The following is an 18,269-nucleotide window of genomic DNA, read 5'->3' as shown; positions in this document are numbered from 1 at the left end:
CCGGCCGACTGGGTTTCATGTAGTGGGGCTGCCTTTGTGCCGACTCACTGCCCAACCCCATCCCTTACCAGTAGCCTGGTCCCAGATCTGTCTGTTTGTGTGTTTCTGTCTGGATAACTCCTATGGTTATTGTCACGCCATGTACAACTGAGGATCCCGTTCCTCCTAGGGCCTAACCCTGCCCCTGTTTGACCTGCAGGATATGTCTGGTAACTTACCCTGTCCCTGTTGTTTGACCTGCAGGATATGTCTGGTAACTTACCCTGCCCCTGTTTGACCTGCAGGATATGTCTGGTAACTTACCCTGTCCCTGTTTGACCTGCAGGATATGTCTGGTAACTTACCCTGTCCCTGTTTGAGCAGCAGGATATGTCTGGTAACTTACCCTGCCCCTGTTTGACCTGCAGGATATGTCTGGTAACTTACCCTGTCCCTGTTTGAGCAGCAGGATATGTCTGGTAACTTACCCTGCCCCTGTTTGAGCAGCAGGATATGTCTGGTAACTTACCCTGTCCCTGTTTGACCTGCAGGATCCAGTGCCACCTGGGAGGGCCTAATGGGACCCATGCTGCCAGCCCAGTTTGCCCGGATGACATCACTGTCAGCGCCAGGTGTTGCTCTCATGACCGGAGACTGGAGACCCCACTCAACATCAGGTTTGGCCCTGTCAATCAATCAATCAATCAATCAATCAATTCATCAGGTTGGATATGTCAGTCAATCAATTTATCAATTAACACACAATTTCATGTTTTTGTACATACTTATATATTATGTGTTTATGAAAATATTGTACTGCATAATACACTCGTAGAGGCTCATTTTGTATTCGTCAGACTGAATAGTTGATGCTTGAAATAAGCATTTAGTCCTACACTCTGTGAAGAATACATTTGAACGTAACACAACCCTTGACCTTCTCAAAAATATGTCATCATTGTAAGAAACGTTCCTTTTTCTTACAGTAGGAGAACAGATCTACTGTACTGTGGGCTTCGTAGGCCTTTATATCTTTGTTTTCGGGGAGGTTGACATCTCAACATCAAATGCTTTTATGTCTTCTTTCATCATTCCTCGTGTCTGGATAAAGGCTGAACCAATCTGTCCATCATTGATTTAAAGTGTACCATGTAAAGAGATGAAATGTATCACTGTGGTGTGACAGACAGCACCTCCTTCACTCCGCTCTCTGTCAAGTAAACATACAGTGGGGAGAACAGGTATTTGCTACACTGACGATTTTGCAGGTTTTCCTACTTACAAAGCACGTAGAGGTCTGTAATTTTTATCATAGGTACACTTCAACTGTGAGAGACGGAATCTAAAACAAAAATCCAGAAACTTGTTCTCACCACTGTATCTCCTATGAGTACATGCATCTCCCATGAGTACTGTAGAAACAGACTGTGTTTCTGTGTGTGTGTGTGTGTGTGTGCAAGTGTGTGTGTGTGAGCGTGCGTGTGTGTGTGTGTGTGTGTGTGTGTGTGCGTGCGTGTGTGTGCGTGTCTCAGACTCTAGTAAGGTACAGTGCCTTGCGAAAGTATTCGGCCCCCTTGAACTTTGCGACCTTTTGCCACATTTCAGGCTTCAAACATAAAGATATAAAACTGTATTTTTTTGTGAAGAATCAACAACAAGTGGGACACAATCATGAAGTGGAACGACATTTATTGGATATTTCAAACTTTTTTAACGAATCAAAAACTGAAAAATTGGGCGTGCAAAATTATTCAGCCCCCTTAAGTTAATACTTTGTAGCGCCACCTTTTGCTGCGATTACAGCTGTAAGTCGCTTGGGGTATGTCTCTATCAGTTTTGCACATCGAGAGACTGACATTTTTTCCCATTCCTCCTTGCAAATCAGCTCGAGCTCAGTGAGGTTGGATGGATGGAGAGCATTTGTGAACAGCAGTTTTCAGTTCTTTCCACAGATTCTCGATTGGATTCAGGTCTGGACTTTGACTTGGCCATTCTAACACCTGGATCTGTTTATTTTTGAACCATTCCATTGTAGATTTTGCTTTATGTTTTGGATCATTGTCTTGTTGGAAGACAAATCTCTGTCCCAGTCTCAGGTCTTTTGCAGACACCATCAGGTTTTCTTCCAGAATGGTCCTGTATTTGGCTCCATCCATCTTCCCATCAATTTTAACCATCTTCCCTGTCCCCGCTGAAGAAAAGCAGGCCCAAACCATGATGCTGCCACCACCATGTTTGACAGTGGGGATGGTGTGTTCAGCTGTGTTGCTTTTACGCCAAGCATAACGTTTTGCATTGTTGCCAAAAAGTTCAATTTTGGTTTCATCTGACCAGAGCACCTTCTTCCACATGTTTGGTGTGTCTCCCAGGTGGCTTGTGGCAAACTTTAAACAACACTTTTTATGGATATCTTTAAGAAATGGCTTTCTTCTTGCCACTCTTCCATAAAGGCCAGATTTGTGCAATATACGACTGATTGTTGTCCTATGGACAGAGTCTCCCACCTCAGCTGTAGATCTCTGCAGTTCATCCAGAGTGATCATGGGCCTCTTGGCTGCATCTCTGATCAGTCTTCTCCTTGTATGAGCTGAAAGTTTAGAGGGAGTGCCAGGTCTTGGTAGATTTGCAGTAGTCTGATACTCCTTCCATTTCAATATTATCGCTTGCACAGTGCTCCTTGGGATGTTTAAAGCTTGGGAAATCTTTTTGTATCCAAATCCGGCTTTAAACTTCTTCACAACAGTATCTCGGACCTGTCTGGTGTGTTCCTTGTTCTTCATGATGCTCTCTGCGCTTTTAACGGACCTCTGAGACTATCACAGTGCAGGTGCATTTATACGGAGACTTGATTACACACAGGTGGATTGTATTTATCATCATTAGTCATTTAGGTCAACATTGGATCATTCAGAGATCCTCACTGAACTTCTGGAGAGAGTTTGCTGCACTGAAAGTAAAGGGGCTGAATAATTTTGCACGCCCAATTTTTCAGTTTTTGATTTGTTAAAAAAGTTTGAAATATCCAATAAATGTCGTTCCACTTCATGACTGTGTCCCACTTGTTGTTGATTCTTCACAAAAAAATATAGTTTTATATCTTTATGTTTGAAGCCTGAAATGTGGCAAAAGGTCGCAAAGTTCAAGGGGGCCGAATACTTTCGCAAGGCACTGTAAACTTACATCTGGCAAATGTTTAACAACCATACCTGGTGCAAAAAGACTCCTTTATTATTAAGATCATCTCTGTACACATTATTACATCTGTTTGTTCATCATCTACAATCCTTGAGTGCAACATTTTAACATTTTAACATGTTTGAGCAAGTGGAAAGTGCTGTAAAACACATTACCTCAATTACCTCGACTAACCGGTGCCCCCGCACATTGACTCTGTACAGGTACCCCTTGTATATAGTCTCCACATTGACTCTGTACCGGTACCCCTTGTATATAGTCTCCACATTGACTCTGTACCGGTACCCCCTGTATATAGCCTCCACATTGACTCTGTACAGGTACCCCTTGTATATAGCCTCCACATTGACTCTGTACCGGTACCCCCTGGTATATAGTCTCCACATTGACTCTGTACCAGTACCCCCTGTATATAACCTCCACATTGACTCTGTACCGGTACCCCCTGTATATAGCCTCCACATTGACTCTGTACCGGTACCCCCTGTATATAGCCTCCACATTGACTCTGTACAGGTACCCCCTGTATATAGCCTCCACATTGACTCTGTACAGGTACCCCCTGTATATAGCCTCCACATTGACTCTGTACAGGTACCCCTTGTATATAGTCTCCACATTGACTCTGTACCGGTACCCCCTGGTATATAGTCTCCACATTGACTCTGTACCAGTACCCCCTGTATATAACCTCCACATTGACTCTGTACCGGTACCCCCTGTATATAGCCTCCACATTGACTCTGTACCGGTACCCCCTGTATATAGCCTCCACATTGACTCTGTACAGGTACCCCCTGTATATAGTCTCCACATTGACTCTGTACCGGTACCCCCTGTATATAGCCTCCACATTGACTCTGTACCGGTACCCCCTGTATATAGCCTCCACATTGACTCTGTACCGGTACCCCCTGTATATAGCCTCCACATTGACTCTGTACCGGTACCCCCTGGTATATAGTCTCCACATTGACTCTGTACCAGTACCCCCTGTATATAACCTCCACATTGACTCTGTACCGGTACCCCCTGTATATAGCCTCCACATTGACTCTGTACAGGTACCCCCTGTATATAGCCTCCACATTGACTCTGTACAGGTACCCCCTGTATATAGCCTCCACATTGACTCTGTACAGGTACCCCCTGTATATAGTCTCCACATTGACTCTGTACTGGTACCCCCTGTATATAGCCTCCACATTGACTCTGTACCAGTACCCCCTGTATATAACCTCCACATTGACTCTGTACCGGTACCCCCTGTATATAGCCTCCACATTGACTCTGTACCGGTACCCCCTGTATATAGCCTCCACATTGACTCTGTACCGGTACCCCCTGTATATAGCCTCCACATTGACTCTGTACAGGTACCCCCTGTATATAGCCTCCACATTGACTCTGTACAGGTACCCCCTGTATATAGCCTCCACATTGACTCTGTACAGGTACCCCCTGTATATAGCCTCCACATTGACTCTGTACCAGTACCCCCTGTATATAGCCTCCACATTGACTCTGTACCGGTACCTCCTGTATATAGCCTCCACATTGACTCTGTACAGGTACCCCCTGTATATAGCCTCCACATTGACTCTGTACAGGTACCCCCTGTATATAGCCTCCACATTGACTCTGTACCGGTACCCCCTGTATATAGCCTCCACATTGACTCTGTACAGGTACCCCCTGTATATAGCCTCCACATTGACTCTGTACCGGTACCCCCTGTATATAGCCTCCACATTGACTCTGTACAGGTACCCCCTGTATATAGCCTCCACATTGACTCTGTACAGGTACCCCCTGTATATAGCCTCCACATTGACTCTGTACAGGTACCCCTTGTATATAGTCTCCACATTGACTCTGTACCGGTACCCCCTGGTATATAGTCTCCACATTGACTCTGTACCAGTACCCCCTGTATATAACCTCCACATTGACTCTGTACCGGTACCCCCTGTATATAGCCTCCACATTGACTCTGTACCGGTACCCCCTGTATATAGCCTCCACATTGACTCTGTACAGGTACCCCCTGTATATAGTCTCCACATTGACTCTGTACCGGTACCCCCTGTATATAGCCTCCACATTGACTCTGTACCGGTACCCCCTGTATATAGCCTCCACATTGACTCTGTACCGGTACCCCCTGTATATAGCCTCCACATTGACTCTGTACCGGTACCCCCTGGTATATAGTCTCCACATTGACTCTGTACCAGTACCCCCTGTATATAACCTCCACATTGACTCTGTACCGGTACCCCCTGTATATAGCCTCCACATTGACTCTGTACAGGTACCCCCTGTATATAGCCTCCACATTGACTCTGTACAGGTACCCCCTGTATATAGCCTCCACATTGACTCTGTACAGGTACCCCCTGTATATAGCCTCCACATTGACTCTGTACCAGTACCCCCTGTATATAACCTCCACATTGACTCTGTACCGGTACCCCCTGTATATAGCCTCCACATTGACTCTGTACCGGTACCCCCTGTATATAGCCTCCACATTGACTCTGTACCGGTACCCCCTGTATATAGCCTCCACATTGACTCTGTACAGGTACCCCCTGTATATAGCCTCCACATTGACTCTGTACAGGTACCCCCTGTATATAGCCTCCACATTGACTCTGTACAGGTACCCCCTGTATATAGCCTCCACATTGACTCTGTACCAGTACCCCCTGTATATAGCCTCCACATTGACTCTGTACCGGTACCCCCTGTATATAGCCTCCACATTGACTCTGTACCGGTACCCCCTGGTATATAGTCTCCACATTGACTCTGTACCAGTACCCCCTGTATATAACCTCCACATTGACTCTGTACCGATACCCCCTGTATATAGCCTCCACATTGACTCTGTACAGGTACCCCCTGTATATAGCCTCCACATTGACTCTGTACAGGTACCCCCTGTATATAGCCTCCACATTGACTCTGTACAGGTACCCCCTGTATATAGTCTCCACATTGACTCTGTACTGGTACCCCCTGTATATAGCCTCCACATTGACTCTGTACCAGTACCCCATGTATATAACCTCCACATTGACTCTGTACCGGTACCCCCTGTATATAGCCTCCACATTGACTCTGTACCGGTACCCCCTGTATATAGTCTCCACATTGACTCTGTACTGGTACCCACCTGTATATAGCCTCCACACTGACTCTGTACCGGTACCCCCTGTATATAGCCTCCACATTGACTCTGTACAGGTACCCCCTGTATATAGCCTCCACATTGACTCTGTACCGGTACCCCCTGTATATAGCCTCCACATTGACTCTGTACAGGTACCCCCTGTATATAGCCTCCACATTGACTCTGTACCGGTACCCCCTGTATATAGCCTCCACATTGACTCTGTACAGGTACCCCCTGTATATAGCCTCCACATTGACTCTGTACAGGTACCCCCTGTATATAGCCTCCACATTGACTCTGTACAGGTACCCCTTGTATATAGTCTCCACATTGACTCTGTACCGGTACCCCCTGGTATATAGTCTCCACATTGACTCTGTACCAGTACCCCCTGTATATAACCTCCACATTGACTCTGTACCGGTACCCCCTGTATATAGCCTCCACATTGACTCTGTACCGGTACCCCCTGTATATAGCCTCCACATTGACTCTGTACAGGTACCCCCTGTATATAGTCTCCACATTGACTCTGTACCGGTACCCCCTGTATATAGCCTCCACATTGACTCTGTACCGGTACCCCCTGTATATAGCCTCCACATTGACTCTGTACCGGTACCCCCTGTATATAACCTCCACATTGACTCTGTACCGGTACCCCCTGTATATAGCCTCCACATTGACTCTGTACAGGTACCCCCTGTATATAGCCTCCACATTGACTCTGTACAGGTACCCCCTGTATATAGCCTCCACATTGACTCTGTACAGGTACCCCCTGTATATAGTCTCCACATTGACTCTGTACTGGTACCCCCTGTATATAGCCTCCACATTGACTCTGTACCAGTACCCCCTGTATATAACCTCCACATTGACTCTGTACCGGTACCCCCTGTATATAGTCTCCACATTGACTCTGTATCGGTACCCCCTGTATATAGCCTCCACATTGACTCTGTACCGGTACCCCCTGTATATAGCCTCCACATTGACTCTGTACTAGTACCCCCTGTATATAGCCTCCACATTGACTCTGTACAGGTACCCCTTGTATATAGTCTCCACATTGACTCTGTACCGGTACCCCCTGTATATAGCCTCCACATTGACTCTGTACCAGTTCCCCCTGTATATAGCCTCCACATTGACTCTGTACCAGTTCCCCCTGTATATAGCCTCCACATTGACTCTGTACTAGTACCCCTTGTATATAGCCTCCACATTGACTCTGTACCGGTACCCCCTGTATATAGCCTCCACATTGACTCTGTACCAGTTCCCCCTGTATATAGCCTCCACATTGACTCTGTACCAGTTCCCCCTGTATATAGCCTCCACATTGACTCTGTACCAGTTCCCCCTGTATATAGCCTCCACATTGACTCTGTACCAGTTCCCCCTGTATATAGCCTCCACATTGACTCTGTACCAGTTCCCCCTGTATATAGCCTCCACATTGACTCTGTACCAGTTCCCCCTGTATATAGCCTCCACATTGACTCTGTACAGGTACCCCCTGTATATAGCCTCCACATTGACTCTGTACAGGTACCCCCTGTATATAGCCTCCACATTGACTCTGTACCAGTTCCCCCTGTATATAGCCTCCACATTGACTCTGTACCAGTTCCCCCTGTATATAGCCTCCACATTGACTCTGTACAGGTACCCCCTGTATATAGCCTCCACATTGACTCTGTACAGGTACCCCCTGTATATAGCCTCCACATTGACTCTGTACAGGTACCCCCTGTATATAGCCTCCACATTGACTCTGTACCAGTACCCCCTGTATATAGCCTCCACATTGACTCTGTACCGGTACCCCCTGTATATAGCCTCCACATTGACTCTGTACCGGTACCCCCTGGTATATAGTCTCCACATTGACTCTGTACCAGTACCCCCTGTATATAACCTCCACATTGACTCTGTACCGGTACCCCCTGTATATAGCCTCCACATTGACTCTGTACCAGTTCCCCCTGTATATAGCCTCCACATTGACTCTGTACCAGTTCCCCCTGTATATAGCCTCCACATTGACTCTGTACTAGTACCCCTTGTATATAGCCTCCACATTGACTCTGTACCGGTACCCCTGTATATAGTCTCCACATTGACTCTGTACTGGTACCCCCTGTATATAGCCTCCACATTGACTCTGTACTAGTACCCCCTGTATATAGCCTCCACATTGACTCTGTACCAGTACCCCCTGTATATAGCCTCCACATTGACTCTGTACCGGTACCCCCTGTATATAGTCTCCACATTGACTCTGTACTGGTACCCCCTGTATATAGCCTCCACATTGACTCTGTACTAGTACCCCCTGTATATAGCCTCCACATTGACTCTGTACCAGTACCCCCTGTATATAGCCTCCACATTGACTCTGTACCGGTACCCCCTGTATATAGCCTCCACATTGACTCTGTACCGGTACCCCCTGTATATAGCCTCCACATTGACTCTGTACAGGTACCCCCTGTATATAGCCTCCACATTGACTCTGTACAGGTACCCCCTGTATATAGCCTCCACATTGACTCTGTACAGGTACCCCCTGTATATAGCCTCCACATTGACTCTGTACCAGTACCCCCTGTATATAGCCTCCACATTGACTCTGTACCGGTACCCCCTGTATATAGCCTCCACATTGACTCTGTACCGGTACCCCCTGGTATATAGTCTCCACATTGACTCTGTACCAGTACCCCCTGTATATAACCTCCACATTGACTCTGTACCGGTACCCCCTGTATATAGCCTCCACATTGACTCTGTACCAGTTCCCCCTGTATATAGCCTCCACATTGACTCTGTACCAGTTCCCCCTGTATATAGCCTCCACATTGACTCTGTACTAGTACCCCTTGTATATAGCCTCCACATTGACTCTGTACCGGTACCCCCTGTATATAGCCTCCACATTGACTCTGTACCAGTTCCCCCTGTATATAGCCTCCACATTGACTCTGTACCAGTTCCCCCTGTATATAGCCTCCACATTGACTCTGTACCGGTACCCCCTGTATATAGCCTCCACATTGACTCTGTACCGGTACCCCCTGGTATATAGTCTCCACATTGACTCTGTACCAGTACCCCCTGTATATAACCTCCACATTGACTCTGTACCGGTACCCCCTGTATATAGCCTCCACATTGACTCTGTACCAGTTCCCCCTGTATATAGCCTCCACATTGACTCTGTACCAGTTCCCCCTGTATATAGCCTCCACATTGACTCTGTACCAGTTCCCCCTGTAAATAGCCTCCACATTGACTCTGTACCGGTACCCCCTGTATATAGCCTCCACATTGACTCTGTACTAGTACCCCCTGTATATAGCCTCCACATTGACTCTGTACCAGTTCCCCCTGTATATAGCCTCCACATTGACTCTGTACCAGTTCCCCCTGTATATAGCCTCCACATTGACTCTGTACCAGTTCCCCCTGTATATAGCCTCCACATTGACTCTGTACAGGTACCCCCTGTATATAGCCTCCACATTGACTCTGTACAGGTACCCCCTGTATATAGCCTCCACATTGACTCTGTACAGGTACCCCCTGTATATAGCCTCCACATTGACTCTGTACCAGTACCCCCTGTATATAGCCTCCACATTGACTCTGTACCGGTACCCCCTGTATATAGCCTCCACATTGACTCTGTACCGGTACCCCCTGGTATATAGTCTCCACATTGACTCTGTACCAGTACCCCCTGTATATAACCTCCACATTGACTCTGTACCGGTACCCCCTGTATATAGCCTCCACATTGACTCTGTACCAGTTCCCCCTGTATATAGCCTCCACATTGACTCTGTACCAGTTCCCCCTGTATATAGCCTCCACATTGACTCTGTACTAGTACCCCTTGTATATAGCCTCCACATTGACTCTGTACCGGTACCCCTGTATATAGTCTCCACATTGACTCTGTACTGGTACCCCCTGTATATAGCCTCCACATTGACTCTGTACTAGTACCCCCTGTATATAGCCTCCACATTGACTCTGTACCAGTACCCCCTGTATATAGCCTCCACATTGACTCTGTACCGGTACCCCCTGTATATAGTCTCCACATTGACTCTGTACTGGTACCCCCTGTATATAGCCTCCACATTGACTCTGTACCGGTACCCCCTGTATATAGCCTCCACATTGACTCTGTACCAGTTCCCCCTGTATATAGCCTCCACATTGACTCTGTACCAGTTCCCCCTGTATATAGCCTCCACATTGACTCTGTACCAGTTCCCCCTGTAAATAGCCTCCACATTGACTCTGTACCGGTACCCCCTGTATATAGCCTCCACATTGACTCTGTACTAGTACCCCCTGTATATAGCCTCCACATTGACTCTGTACCAGTTCCCCCTGTATATAGCCTCCACATTGACTCTGTACCAGTTCCCCCTGTATATAGCCTCCACATTGACTCTGTACTAGTACCCCCTGTATATAGCCTCCACATTGACTCTGTACTAGTACCCCCTGTATATAGCCTCCACATTGACTCTGTACCGGTACCCCCTGTATATAGCCTCCACATTGACTCTGTACCGGTACCCCCTGTATATAGCCTCCACATTGACTCTGTACTAGTACCCCCTGTATATAGCCTCCACATTGACTCTGTACTAGTACCCCTTGTATATAGCCTCCACATTGACTCTGTACAGGTACCCCCTGTATATAGTCTCCACATTGACTCTGTACCGGTACCCCCTGTATATAGCCTCCACATTGACTCTGTACCGGTACCCCTTGTATATAGCCTCCACATTGACTCTGTACTGGTACCCCCTGTATATAGCCTCCACATTGACTCTGTACCGGTACCCCCTGTATATAGCCTCCACATTGACTCTGTACTAGTACCCCCTGTATATAGCCTCCACATTGACTCTGTACTAGTACCCCTTGTATATAGCCTCCACATTGACTCTGTACAGGTACCCCCTGTATATAGTCTCCACATTGACTCTGTACAGGTACCCCTTGTATATAGCCTCCACATTGACTCTGTACAGGTACCCCCTGTATATAGCCTCCACATTGACTCTGTACAGGTACCCCTTGTATATAGCCTCCACATTGACTCTGTACAGGTACCCCCTGTATATAGCCTCCACATTGACTCTGTACAGGTACCCCCTGTATATAGCCTCCACATTGACTCTGTACAGGTACCCCCTGTATATAGCCTCCACATTGACTCTGTACAGGTACCCCCTGTATATAGCCTCCACATTGACTCTGTACAGGTACCCCCTGTATATAGCCTCCACATTGACTCTGTACTGGTACCCCCTGTATATAGTCTCCACATTGACTCTGTACAGGTACCCCCTGTATATAGCCTCCACATTGACTCTGTACAGGTACCCCCTGTATATAGCCTCCACATTGACTCTGTACAGGTACCCCTTGTATATAGCCTCCACATTGACTCTGTACAGGTACCCCCTGTATATAGCCTCCACATTGACTCTGTACAGGTACCCCCTGTATATAGCCTCCACATTGACTCTGTACAGGTACCCCCTGTATATAGCCTCCACATTGACTCTGTACAGGTACCCCCTGTATATAGCCTCCACATTGACTCTGTACAGGTACCCCTTGTATATCGTCTCGCTATTGTTCTTTTACTGCTGCTCTTTAAATACTTGTTACTTTTATTTCTTAATCTTAGTTTATTAAAAAAATGTAAACTGTATTGTTGGTTAGGGGCTCGTAAGTAAGCATTTCACTGTGAGGTCTGTTGTATTCAGCATTTCACTGTAAGGTCTACTACACCTGTTGTATTCAGCATTTCACTGTAAGGTCTACTACACCTGTTGTATTCAGCATTTCACTGTAAGGTCTGTTGTATTCAGCATTTCACTGTAAGGTCTACTACACCTGTTGTATTCAGCATTTCACTGTAAGGTCTACTACACCTGTTGTATTCAGCATTTCACTGTAAGGTCTGTTGTATTCAGCATTTCACTGTAAGGTCTGTTGTATTCATCATTTCACTGTAAGGTCTACTACACCTGTTGTATTCAGCATTTCACTGTAAGGTCTACTACACCTGTTGTATTCAGCATTTCACTGTAAGGTCTACTACACCTGTTGTATTCAGCATTTCACTGTAAGGTCTACCTACACCTGTTGTATTCAGCATTTCACTGTAAGGTCTGTTGTATTCAGCATTTCACTGTAAGGTCTACTACACCTGTTGTATTCAGCATTTCACTGTAAGGTCTACTACACCTGTTGTATTCAGCATTTCACTGTAAGGTCTACTACACCTGTTGTATTCAGCATTTCACTGTAAGGTCTACTACACCTGTTGTATTCAGCATTTCACTGTAAGGTCTACTACACCTGTTGTATTCAGCATTTCACTGTAAGGTCTACTACACCTGTTGTATTCAGCATTTCACTGTAAGGTCTACTACACCTGTTGTATTCAGCATTTCACTGTAAGGTCTACTACACCTGTTGTATTCAGTATTTCACTGTAAGGTCTACTACACCTGTTGTATTCAGCATTTCACTGTAAGGTCTACTACACCTGTTGTATTCAGCATTTCACTGTAAGGTCTACTACACCTGTTGTATTCAGCATTTCACTGTAAGGTCTACTACACCTGTTGTATTCAGCATTTCACTGTAAGGTCTACTACACCTGTTGTATTCAGCATTTCACTGTAAGGTCTGTTGTATTCAGCATTTCACTGTAAGGTCTACTACACCTGTTGTATTCAGCATTTCACTGTAAGGTCTACTACACCTGTTGTATTCAGCATTTCACTGTAAGGTCTGTTGTATTCAGCATTTCACTGTAAGGTCTACTACACCTGTTGTATTCAGCATTTCACTGTAAGGTCTACTACACCTGTTGTATTCAGCATTTCACTGTAAGGTCTGTTGTATTCAGCATTTCACTGTAAGGTCTACTACACCTGTTGTATTCAGCATTTCACTGTGAGGTCTGTTGTATTCAGCATTTCACTGTGAGGTCTGTTGTATTCAGCATTTCACTGTGAGGTCTGTTGTATTCAGCATTTCACTGTGAGGTCTGTTGTATTCAGCATTTCACTGTAAGGTCTACTACACCTGTTGTATTCAGCATTTCACTGTAAGGTCTGTTGTATTCAGCATTTCACTGTAAGGTCTACTACACCTGTTGTATTCAGCATTTCACTGTAAGGTCTGTTGTATTCAGCATTTCACTGTAAGGTCTGTTGTATTCAGCATTTCACTGTAAGGTCTGCCTACACCTGTTGTATTCAGCATTTCACTGTAAGGTCTACTACACCTGTTGTATTCAGCATTTCACTGTAAGGTCTACTATACCTGTTGTATTCAGCATTTCACTGTGAGGTCTACCTACACCTGTTGTATTCAGCATTTCACTGTGAGGTCTACCTACACCTGTTGTATTCAGCATTTCACTGTAAGTTCTACTATACCTGTTGTATTCAGCATTTCACTGTGAGGTCTACCTACACCTGTTGTATTCAGCATTTCACTGTAAGGTCTACTACACCTGTTGTTTTCAGCATTTCACTGTAAGGTCTACCTACACCTGTTGTATTCAACATTTCACTGTAAGGTCTACTACACCTGTTGTATTCAGCATTTCACTCTGAGGTCTACTACACCTGTTGTATTCAGCATTTCACTGTAAGGTCTACTACACCTGTTGTATTCAGCATTTCACTGTAAGGTCTACTACACCTGTTGTATTCAGCATTTCACTGTAAGGTCTACTACACCTGTTGTATTCAGTATTTCACTGTAAGGTCTACTACACCTGTTGTATTCAGCATTTCACTGTAAGGTCTACTACACCTGTTGTATTCAGCATTTCACTGTAAGGTCTACTACACCTGTTGTATTCAGCATTTCACTGTAAGGTCTACTACACCTGTTGTATTCGACATTTCACTGTAAGGTCTACCTACACCTGTTGTATTCAGCATTTCACTGTAAGGTCTACTACACCTGTTGTATTCAGCATTTCACTGTAAGGTCTACTACACCTGTTGTATTCAGCATTTCACTGTAAGATCTACTACACCTGTTGTATTCAACATTTCACTGTAAGGTCTACTACACCTGTTGTATTCAGCATTTCACTGTAAGGTCTACCTACACCTGTTGTATTCAGTATTTCACTGTAAGGTCTACTACACCTGTTGTATTCAGCATTTCACTGTAAGGTCTACTACACCTGTTGTATTCAGCATTTCACTGTAAGGTCTACTACACCTGTTGTATTCAGCATTTCACTGTAAGGTCTGTTGTATTCAGCATTTCACTGTGAGGTCTACTACACCTGTTGTATTCAGCATTTCACTGTAAGGTCTACTACACCTGTTGTATTCAGCATTTCACTGTAAGGTCTACTACACCTGTTGTATTCAGCATTTCACTGTAAGGTCTACTACACCTGTTGTATTCAGCATTTCACTGTAAGGTCTACCTACACCTGTTGTATTCAGCATTTCACTGTAAGGTCTACCTACACCTGTTGTATTCAGCATTTCACTGTAAGGTCTACCTACACCTGTTGTATTCAGCATTTCACTGTAAGGTCTACCTACACCTGTTGTATTCAGCATTTCACTGTAAGGTCTACTACACCTGTTGTATTCAGCATTTCACTGTAAGGTCTACTACACCTGTTGTATTCAGCATTTCACTGTAAGGTCTACCTACACCTGTTGTATTCAGCATTTCACTGTAAGGTCTACTACACCTGTTCTATTCAACATTTCACTGTAAGGTCTACTACACCTGTTGTATTCGGCACATGTGACTCATAACATTTGATTTGATTCAGCCAACTTGACACAACTAAGGGAAGCATTGGAGTCAACATGGGCCAACATCCCTGTGGAACGCTTTAGACACCTTGTAGAGTCCACATGGGGCCAGCATCCCTGTGGAACGCTTTAGACACCTTGTAGAGTCATCACGTGCCAGCATCCCTGTGGAACGCTTTAGACACCTTGTAGAGTCATCACGTGCCAGCATCCCTGTGGAACGCTTTAGACACCTTGTAGAGTCATCACGGGTCGACATCCCTGTGGAACGCTTTAGACACCTTGTAGAGTCATCACGGGCCAACATCCCTGTGGAACGCTTTAGACACCTTGTAGAGTCATCACGTGCCAGCATCCCTGTGGAACGCTTTAGACACCTTGTAGAGTCATCACGTGCCAGCATCCCTGTGGAACGCTTTAGACACCTTGTAGAGTCATCACGTGCCAGCATCCCTGTGGAACGCTTTAGACACCTTGTAGAGTCATCACGGGCCAACATCCCTGTGGAACGCTTTAGACACCTTGTAGAGTCCAATGCGCCTATGAATTGAGGATGTTCTGAGGGCAAAAGGGGGTGCAACTCAGTATTAGGAAGGTGTTCCTAATATTTTGTCCACTCAATGTGTACCTCTATGCTCTTACCATAGACATCCTTATGTTGCATATCTCTATGCTCGTACTATTGATAACTCTATACTGCATATTTCTAGGCTCGTACTATAGATAACTCTATACTGCATATATCTATGCTCGTACTATAGATAACTCTAAGCTGCATATTAATTTGTTAGTCTCATTCCTTACTGTGTTTAGTGTTTAGTAAATATAGACACAACTGGAACATGGGTAGTGGCTGAATCCAATTGGTTCACCTTTTAGCCCACCCATTGTGTTTTGTCCTTCATTATAGCTCTCCTCTGTGTGTGTGTGTGTGTGTGTGTGTGTGTGTGTGTGTTTGATGCTGTGTGTGTGTGTGTGTGTGTGCGTGTGTGTGTGTGCGTGCGTGCGTGACTCCTAATTAGATTGCAGAGAACAAGTATTGATTTTGCTATTGTGCTCCATCAATATTCACACCGCCATCAGGCTGCAATAAATATCCCTGATTTGTTATGTCCCAGCTGGAATACATTCAATATCATATCTGTGGAAGATATTAACATCAGCTCAACATTACTGCTGTATCCCTGAAAGGAGAGAAGAGCTTTACCTGAAAGGAATGTGGAAGATATTAACATCAGCTCAACATTACTGCTGTATCCCTGAAAGGAGAGAAGAGCTTTACCTGAAAGGAATGTGGAAGATATTAACATCAGCTCAACATTACTGCTGTATACCTGAAAGGAGAGAAGAGCTTTACCTGAAAGGAATGTGGAAGATATTAACATCAGCTCAACATTACTGCTGTATCCCTGAAAGGAGAGAAGAGCTTTACCTGAAAGGAATGTGGAAGATATTAACATCAGCTCAACATTACTGCTGTATACCTGAAAGGAGAGAAGAGCTTTACCTGAAAGGAATGTGGAAGATATTAACATCAGCTCAACATTACTGCTGTATCCCTGAAAGGAGAGAAGAGCTTTACCTGAAAGGAATGTGGAAGATATTAACATCAGCTCAACATTACTGCTGTATCCCTGAAAGGAATGTAGAAGATACTAACACCAGGACAACATTGTACTGTATCCCTGACAGGAATGTGGAAGATATTAACATCAGGTCAACATTGTACTGTATCCCTGACAGGAATGTAGAAGATACTAACATCAGGTCAACATTGTACTGTATACCTGAAAGGAATGTGGAAGATATTAACATCAGGTCAACATTGTACTGTATCCCTGACAGGAATGTAGAAGATATCAACATTACCACTATATACCTGAAGAGGAGAGAAGAGCTTTACCTGACAGGAATGTAGAAGATATTAACATTACCACTATATACCTGAAGAGGAGAGAAGAGCTTTACCTGACAGGAATGTGGAAGATATTAACATCAGGTCAACATTGTACTGTATACCTGACAGGAATGTAGAAGATACTAACATCAGGCCAACATTGTACTGTATACCTGACAGGAATGTAGAAGATACTAACATCAGGTCAACATTGTACTGTATACCTGACAGGAATGTAGAAGATACTAACATCAGGCCAACATTGTACTGTATACCTGACAGGAATGTAGAAGATACTAACATCAGGTCAACATTGAACTGTATACCTGACAGGAATGTAGAAGATATCAACATTGTACTGTATACCTGACAGGAATGTAGAAGATATCAACATCAGGTCAACATTGTACTGTATACCTGACAGGAATGTAGAAGATACTAACATCAGGTCAACATTGTACTGTATCCCTGACAGGAATGTAGAAGATACTAACATCAGGTCAACATTGTACTGTATACCTGACAGGAATGTAGAAGATACTAACACCAGGACAACATTGTACTGTATACCTGACAGGAATGTAGAAGATACTAACATCAGGTCAACATTGTACTGTATCCCTGACAGGAATGTAGAAGATACTAACACCAGGACAACATTGTACTGTATACCTGACAGGAATGTAGAAGATACTAACACCAGGACAACATTGTACTGTATACCTGACAGGAATGTAGAAGATACTAACACCAGGACAACATTGTACTGTATACCTGACAGGAATGTAGAAGATACTAACACCAGGACAACATTGTACTGTATACCTGACAGGAATGTAGAAGATACTAACACCAGGACAACATTGTACTGTATACCTGACAGGAATGTAGAAGATACTAACACCAGGACAACATTGTACTGTATACCTAACAGGAATGTAGAAGATACTAACACCAGGACAACATTGTACTGTATACCTGACAGGAATGTAGAAGATACTAACATCAGGTCAACATTGTACTGTATACCTGACAGGAATGTAGAAGATACTAACACCAGGTCAACATTGTACTGTATCCCTGACAGGAATGTAGAAGATACTAACACCAGGTCAACATTGTACTGTATACCTGACAGGAATGTAGAAGATACTAACAC

At 44.7% G+C, this 18,269-nt stretch overlaps 1 protein-coding gene across 1 annotated transcript in view; it reads left to right on the top strand.

The window, feature by feature from the left end:
- The window catches only part of LOC110512783 (transcription elongation regulator 1-like protein), a 205,776-nt gene that overhangs the window by 164,643 nt on the left and 22,864 nt on the right, over positions 1–18,269 (top strand). Inside the window, exon 5 of the mRNA XM_036960842.1 lies at positions 531–656. Within this exon, the coding sequence (XP_036816737.1) occupies positions 531–656 (126 nt within the window). The remainder of the gene's footprint in view (positions 1–530; positions 657–18,269) is intronic.

Source organism: Oncorhynchus mykiss, chromosome 23 (assembly GCF_013265735.2).
Source record: "Oncorhynchus mykiss isolate Arlee chromosome 23, USDA_OmykA_1.1, whole genome shotgun sequence".
Taxonomy (NCBI): domain Eukaryota; kingdom Metazoa; phylum Chordata; class Actinopteri; order Salmoniformes; family Salmonidae; genus Oncorhynchus; species Oncorhynchus mykiss.
This window is presented reverse-complemented; position numbering and strand designations above follow the sequence as displayed.